This window comes from Telmatherina bonti, assembly GCF_933228915.1.
Source record: "Telmatherina bonti genome assembly, chromosome: 5".
In the NCBI taxonomy this organism is placed as follows: domain Eukaryota; kingdom Metazoa; phylum Chordata; class Actinopteri; order Atheriniformes; family Telmatherinidae; genus Telmatherina; species Telmatherina bonti.
In genome coordinates, this window is record NC_136623.1 from 21,155,634 (window position 1) to 21,163,893 (window position 8,260).

At 36.3% G+C, this 8,260-nt stretch overlaps 1 protein-coding gene across 1 annotated transcript in view; it reads left to right on the plus strand.

Annotated features, from left to right (window-relative positions):
* Positions 1–5,723: 5,723 nt before the first annotated feature.
* The window catches only part of abcb4 (ATP-binding cassette, sub-family B (MDR/TAP), member 4), a 15,439-nt gene continuing 12,902 nt past the window's right edge, over positions 5,724–8,260 (plus strand). The window contains exons 1-6 of the mRNA XM_079240444.1: positions 5,724–5,752; positions 6,170–6,218; positions 6,333–6,524; positions 6,807–6,978; positions 7,598–7,722; positions 8,024–8,195. Coding sequence (XP_079096570.1) covers positions 5,740–5,752; positions 6,170–6,218; positions 6,333–6,524; positions 6,807–6,978; positions 7,598–7,722; positions 8,024–8,195 — 723 coding nt within the window. The 5' untranslated portion in view covers positions 5,724–5,739. The remainder of the gene's footprint in view (positions 5,753–6,169; positions 6,219–6,332; positions 6,525–6,806; positions 6,979–7,597; positions 7,723–8,023; positions 8,196–8,260) is intronic.

Sequence of the window (8,260 nt, forward strand, 5' to 3'; positions counted from 1 at the left end):
GGCAAATGTGAATTAAACATTTGGCAGAGCAATGTGTGTTTTATTAGGGCTTATTCATCATGGTCTATTGTGAGACACATACTAGCAACTGCTGCCATGTTTGAAGTTATTGTAACATTTAGTGAAGAGGTCCTGCAGTTTCAGTACAATAATAAATCACTTTTCTAGAAAAAGGAGTGGCTGTCCCGGTGAAAGTTAGGTTAAAGGGTTTTTAAAGCAGCGTCTTGCAGCTGTTCAACCATAGACATCATGATGTCTATGTGTTCAACGACCTTCGCCTCAGATTTCCTCACGTGACACAACCAAAAAAGGCGCTGAACCATCAGTGGTTGCCTAACAACGTCACAGTCAAACACGTCAAGGCGTCAATACGTCAGTGTTTTTTTGTTTTGTTTTTTTTTCTTTTTAACAGAGTTGTTCATTTTTAATCAACTTAGGTGTGCTGTAAATGTGTGACCACTATAACCTCATTGGTTGAACCCTTCACAACTCCTGGTTAAGGAGTGTCTGCTGTCCCATATGAATTCTCCATAATACTGAGATCTCTGATAGTTTAAAATGAAGAGTAAACGTGTTGTTTTTTCCTCATCATTGTGGGAGATTATCATCATCTATTCCATAAATTTAGCTGTGTTATTCATTTCACAGAAGCACAATCCTTACACGGTAAATACTTTATTATAAAGGTGATTAAACAGGCTTTCCAACCATGTAAATTGTATATTAAATATATACTGCGTTTATTTATTAGATTATATAAAAAACATGTAAAATATTCTTAATTATAGTTTATATTAATGTTTAATTTAGCATATTTACTGTTCCATACCCTATAGGCGGTGACAATTTTAAATCAAGTAAAGCATATATTATCATTATTAACCATGAAAGGTCTAGTATACATCTCAAAATTTTCATTACAGACTAAATCTGTTTAAAAATGCAAACAAAGAAAGATCATTCAGCGTGTTTACTGTCACTTTTTAATACTTTCCCCAATGTAAAACAGCTGAGACCATTTTATCTCAGTGATTCTACACATATAAGAACGTATACCAATCAATGCCTATCTTATGCAAACAAACAAAACTGAACTGAAGTTAATAATAACTGTCAGAATTCTTTAATATTTTCCAAAGTATGAATTATTATTATCATTATTATTATTATTATTATTATTATTAGTAGTAGTAGTAGTAGTAGTAGTAGTAGTTGTAAAATTCTTTTAGGCTGCTTTTTTCTTTATGTATGTCTTTGTTATTTCGGAGGTTTGGAGTTTGAAGATAAAACATTCAAGAAACTTAATATTTTTACACTCAGGTAAGTCACTTCAAAGGTACTAAAGGCCAGCAGTTGTAATTTGTCACATAAATTAAATGTAATAGACATTAAATTTAAAAGAAAACTGCCATATTTGAAAGAAATTTTGGAGTAAAAACAACTTTATCTGAATATATCTATCAGTTTTTATTACATACAGTAAGAAGGTCTTTGAGAATATTTAAAACTGTGCGTCCAAAAAAAAGGAAACAAACCTGAACGTGTCATATAGTCACGCTTTCTGGTAAAACTTTGGTGGTTATAATTTCCTTACCTTTCCATTTCTTTGCAGTCAGGTTTTGCACTCATGTGAAATGCTGACAAAACCACATTTATAACATTTCTCATGACAGCAAAAGCACTTCTCAAAAGGAAAACCACGGCACTCATGAAACTATGATGACCTTTATATCACCAACAGTGAGGTGAAGTTGAGAACACGATTCCTATGTTTTTCTTTGTGAAAGAATTATTGTAATACAAAAGTAAACAGCAATATTTGTTGATGACATAGTCCACTGACGCATCACTATATGCTTCTTATGTGATGGCATGATGTTAAAAACTTTGACCTCATGGTGAATTATGAGTTGCACAATGTCAAAGTTCAACAAGAGTAAATACTTGGAGGTAATTTGATTGTTAAGCAGACGATCTCCAAGTTTAAACTTTTTACAGTTAACAGAGGGATGGTTTCAAATATTTATGTACTGAGGAGTGTGCATTACATGTGGTTGAGGCTGTGTGAGTGACTAAGACCTGATTACAAAATCTTTGATCCCTATAGCAACTTTAAAACTGTATGTCACATTAAATGACATTGGCAAAGCAAGAAAGACAAGCACTGTTCTTAAGAACAGTGGCTAAACCATGGACGTGTACACACATGTGTGTGTATATATATATATATATATATATATATATATATATATATATATATATATATATATATATATTTATATATATATATATATATTCTTTCTAGAACTTTATTCTTTTTTTATTCTATTTTATATGATGTTGAAGAAACTTTATCCAACTGAGGCATTTAGTCTTTCTTGCTGCATTTGATTTAGAAAAGAAAGAAAAACGTGTGAAAACACTTCAGACTAATTTGGAAAGAATCTTCTCTTTAAGACACAAGTTATGTGCAGAATACATTGCTTCTGTCTGAACAGGATCATCATATACATATACTATGTTTAAATTTAAAAAAAGGAGAAAAATTAGAGTGTGACCTGAAACTTTATTTCCTTTTTTTAAAAATATTTTCCATTCCAAACTTTATTTAATGAGCTCCTGCCTCTCGCTAAAACACATCGATCAAGGCATCATTAATTAATAAATGTTTCCTGTCTTGTTTTATGTACTTTGCATAAGTAGTTACTGTTTTTTTCTAACCTTTCCTCCACGTGTCCCAAATCAGCCTCTGCCATATCATCAGCCATGCTCCTTTTATCTCCTCCAGAGCCTGTTGTGTTATCATAATTAGAAGAGGCATATTCCAATTCAGATTCCTTATTCTACACTGGATGAAGTACTTTTATACAATGTTTTTGTTTGTATTCCATCGTCATTAGTCTTTTTAAAAGTTCATTTCTGACTTATTTTTAACCCTTTAACTTCCACACTAACAAAAGGCCAATGTTTCTCTGTTTTTCTGTTTGTTTTGGACAAGAAGAAAAATGTTCTTAAGCAAATTGTTGAGATGATAAAAGAAGAAGTTAATAATAATATAGCAACAGTAAAATGGTTGAAATTTGAAACAGTAGTACCCAAACCGATTGGTAGTGCTGGCTCAGGCAGGTTTATTTTTTTAAGAAATTCATCAAACTCACTGCAAGTTTACCTCTACCAAATGGTAGCCCAGGACCTTTAAGGGTTAATGTGTGCAATTACTTCAGACCCTGCTCTTCCTCGCCACATCCCTGACATCCCATGTGCTCAGACTGGACCTTCTTCACTCCAGTTCAATTACAGTTTCTTCTATATACATATACATCTTTAAACTAGATTCTCTCAACTGTTGTACCTTCACTAAGTATTGCAGCCTCTCAATTTTGTTGAAAGGGATTAATTGCCACATTGACAATAAAATTGTTCTGTTTGATCCAAGTTTGTTTGTGTGTGTTTTAATCCATTACCTAGAAAATTATGTCACCATTGTTTGTCAGTGCTGATAAATTCAATTCTATACATTTGATTTGCTTTAAGTTTTGTGAATGTAGTGAATCTGTATGCATGGCTTCCAAAACGGAGAGTGCAGTTTATGTATTTGTGTGCATGGATTCCAGCAGACATTGTGTGGTTTGGGGTCCAGGTTGGGTAGATGGGTGGCTGTCAGGAAGATATGAATCCCCAACTTGTGGCCAATGAACCACTGAGTTTTTCTTGTGAGTCTTTCAATCTCTGAAGCACTGACAAAAAGCTGATAAAAGTTATGGATAGTTATTAAAAAAAAAAAAAAAAAAGACCACACACACGTGTATGGGCCACTCCCCAAATAACCTGACCTTTTCCCTATAAAAAAGAACAAATGAATGCAGCACATAATGTACTCCTTCAGTTTGAACCTGCTTTTGATTTTAATGCAACATTACCCCCCTCCTAAAATTCATAATTCTGAGTTCACTGACAGGTGGGAGTTCAGCACTTGACACTTTAATCCACGCCCCTGTCCACTGCTCTGTTTACAAACGTGAAGGCTAATCAATAATTTCCCATGAAGCCTCAAAAGCCAAACACGAAGAATAATTGAATTTGCGAGTGATTCTCCCGAAAAGCAAACAAACAAAAGTAATGTTCATATCATTTTTGACAGATGCTTAATTTGATCGAGAGCAGCCGCAACAGACACGTGAGGAAATAGGAGGAGGAAGAGGAGGAGGAGGAGGAGGAGGGTACTCTGTCGTATGTGTAATCATCATCAATCGAAATGAACAGAAACGGAGCTGAGTGGAGGACACAGGAGGTGACACACACGGTACGTCTGTCTGGATTTGGTCTCTAATTTATGTGATCAGATTCTGATGTAATCCCATCCATTTCTGTCTTTGGTAACCACAGCATGAATGTTTGGTGATATCACTTTAATTTCAGCTCAAAGTGAGCCCAGCGGCTTTGAATCCGCGCCTGGGTTTTGCTGCTCCATTAAGTTCTCATCTCAGAAATACTGACGCAAAATTGTTTAGATGAACAAATGTAAACAGGCTCCTCTTCCTCCGGCAGGACACAGACATGGAGGAAAAGAACGAAGTGGAAGTGGGCTCCATACACGAACAAAATGGAAATTTAAGGTAATATCAACTTTAAAATATTTGTTTCTCTCATCAGATAACCTCAACAGTCATAACTTTAGATTTTACTTCACATACACAATGAGTTTTAGCATGGTAGCCTATAAAATACACTCCAGTACATTTCAGAAGTTAATAATCCACTTTTCTGATGTGTTGTACAGTTCATGATATTTTGCTAATCCGTAGATGAAATGATACAATATGATACTTTTATAAGGATTAAAATAACGCTACTACAATACTGTGTCAAGTATTAAAAACATCAGTAAGATGATCTACACAATTAACTGTAATCCCGAGGTACACTATACATTATCCTTAAATGGACCAGACTGTTTCGTTTGTATTAAAAGTGATTTGATGTTCAGGGTTTTTACCAAAGTAATATTTTGGCTTCATTGATGGGTTGAGAATTTTATGCAAATCAAAAAGACTTTTTGTTTATTTGGATCATAATCTCTCATTTCTTCTGCTCCAGACTGAGTGAAAAGGATGACAAAAAGAAAGACAAAAAGAAGAAAGAAAAGGTGAAAAAGGAGCCCATGGTTGGCCCCCTCGCTGTGGTAAGCTTAACAGTCACACTGTGATCTTTCCCTGTCAGAGATCATTCTTTATAGACTTTGGTTGTATTTGCAAAGAATTGTAATTTTTGTAATTTTTTTATGTATAAATGCGTTTGTGGGAGCAGAGAGAACTGCAGCTTTTGTGAAAGTGTAGCCTGAAATAACAGGTGAAAAGCAATGTGACTAAATGGTATGATCTTACAAGCATAATAGCCAGATGTGTGTGAGCGTGTGAAGTACAGTAAAAGTGGAAACGGGGAGATCGGGTGGGAGTGTAGCACATCCTCCCGTTGTTTGGCTAAGCTCCACCAGTATCCTGCTGTGAGAAGATAATAGCTGCTTAGTTTCTTTCTGATGTCTTGACCCAGTCTGATCTCTTTGGTCTTTACACACTTTAATTTTCATTTTAGTTCAGGTTTGCAGACGGCTTGGACATTTTCATGATTTTCACTGGGACAGTGATGGCCATGGCCAATGGTGTTGTTCTTCCCCTCATGTGTATCGTCTTTGGAGACATGACAGACAGCCTGATAAACGATGCTTCAGCTGGTAACAACATGACCTTCCAAAGTGAGTTTTCTGATATGTATTACTGTGCAAAGGTCTCAAACTTTCCCTCATTTCTTTGGCAAGTTTGCTCTTACAAGCATACATAGACACGACACCATTTCATCACATCATTTGGAACTTTTTGATGTTTGACTGAATAAGATATCACTGTTGGTGTGCTTAATAAACAAAAACTGTCTCTAACATTGGTTGGGTTCAAGAAAAGCTTTTGCATTGAGTGAAAAAGCAGTCAGTGTCTCAGAAGCCTTAGATTAGCTTCAGTCCACTTTGAAAGATTACATGAAACTCTGGCTCAATGGGGGCTAAATATAAATAAATGAAGGGTGGATCAAGACTATTGCACAGTGTAGTTCTCCCCTAAATTACTGAAAATAAATGATGGAATTTTTAGTAATACTGTACCTTTGTGTTTTTCAGATATCTCTTTAGGTAACATCACCTCCAGTTTAGAAAAGGAGATGACTGTGTAAGACTCTACTTGATCAGCATCACAACAGCTTGCTTTAATGGTTGAAAAGATGCCCATATCAAACAAACTAAGGTTACAGTCACATTTCTTCTATAAATGATCCTCCTGCAGGTATGCCATCTACTACTCCATCATGGGAGCAGTTGTGCTGGTTGTAGCCTACCTGCAAGTATCCCTCTGGACACTGGCAGCTGGGCGGCAGGTGAAACGCATCCGCACCTTGTTTTTCCACAGAATCATGCAGCAGGACATCGGCTGGTTTGATGTCAGTGATACAGGAGAGCTCAACACACGCCTCACAGAGTAGGTAGCAAAGGAACAACTCACACTTGGTTTTATTCTTCTGTATTTAAAGTGTAGTATAAAGGAAGCCCTCCACTAATCATGCTTACTTTACCAAGTGTTTATAGGGGTTTACAATGAATAAGTTTGCTAACATTTTTCAAAATAATTAATTGTCTCATATAACACCATCCTTTATCTCAACATTAGATGCAAAATTTACACAACATGGTTGTAATGTTGTTTGTGGTTCTAAAATGCTCAACTCTGATGCAACTTTGATGAATGTATTTACATTTGCAGTGACGTCTATAAGATTCAAGAGGGCATCGGTGACAAAGTGGGGATGTTGTTCCAGAGTTTCAGCACCTTTGTTGCAGCTTTTGTTATCGGCTTCTCCAAAGGTTGGAAGCTCACTCTTGTGATCCTGTCTGTGAGCCCTGCACTGGGCATCTCAGCGGCACTTTTCAGTAAGGCAAGTTGGTTCATGCTGCTATCTGCATCTTTGGCTCGTCTTGCTGTCCATGTTTGAATGTTTAGCGGTCATCTTCCCTGATATGCCTCCTGACGTGTTGCACAGAATTATCTGGGAAGTCTTTCTTGTAAATAATTAGGGACTAACTTTAAAAAAGAAAATTAATGTGAGATCAGACAAACAAATTGCCCATTTTGCGTGATCTTTAATCAGCCAGATTGATTATGCAGAAATTAGAGAAACAAATTCAGTTTCCTTCATTCTTCCTCCTTCAAATAGGATGCCTCTCTGCAGCAGCTAAAAGCTCCTGTACAGGAGCCATCTAACTTTATTTATAGAGTGCTTTTTCATACATTGAAATGATTTACATTAAAACATGAACTGTGTGAAAATAACATTGACTATTGTTGAAACGTCCAGCATAGGCTGATGATAGATCCAAGAAACTTTACCTATGGTCCACAAACATAGAATTTATAACCTGACAAGATGGAGTCTCTGGTAATAAAAAGGATCATAATCATCATGTCTGAGGAATCCAGCTGCCTCACTAGATAAAAGGACACTTGATTCTTTTGGTTTTATCAGTCATATTTTGCTTGTTTCTTCATTTGAACAGGTGCTGACTAGCTTCACTAGCAAGGAGCAAACTGCGTATGCTAAAGCCGGTGCTGTGGCGGAGGAGGTGCTCTCTGCCATCAGAACTGTGTATGCCTTCAGTGGCCAAGAGAAAGAGATCCAAAGGTGTGTAAAACAACTGAAGTTATTATTGTAGTGCTGTCCAATCAGAAAGCAGGTTTTAAAAAAAATATATTTTTTAATCCTCTCAAAGAAAAACTTCTGTGCAGTGTAGATACTCAATAAAGTGCTTAAGGCATCAGCAGGAAAAAAAGGAAGTAACTGAATAAGGCCCTTTAAAAATGCAATTACTGTTTTCCTCGAATGCCAAACTCACATTTGTTCGGGCTCTGTTGTCACTGGAATCTAATTTCAGCTGTTCAGTAAAATTGACCCTTTCCATGCTTGCGTCTGTTCTGCACATAAGATATCACAGGAACTTGGAGGATGCTAAAAGGATGGGTATAAAGAAGGCGATCTCTGCTAACATCGCCATGGGCTTCACCTTCCTGATGATCTACCTGTCGTACGCTCTGGCTTTCTGGTACGGCAGTACACTCATTCTGAGTGGGGAGTACAGTATCGGATCTGTTCTCACTGTGAGTAGAAACCTGAGGTTGAATGTATTCATTATTTCTTTATTTTTTTTCTATTTAGGTGTAGC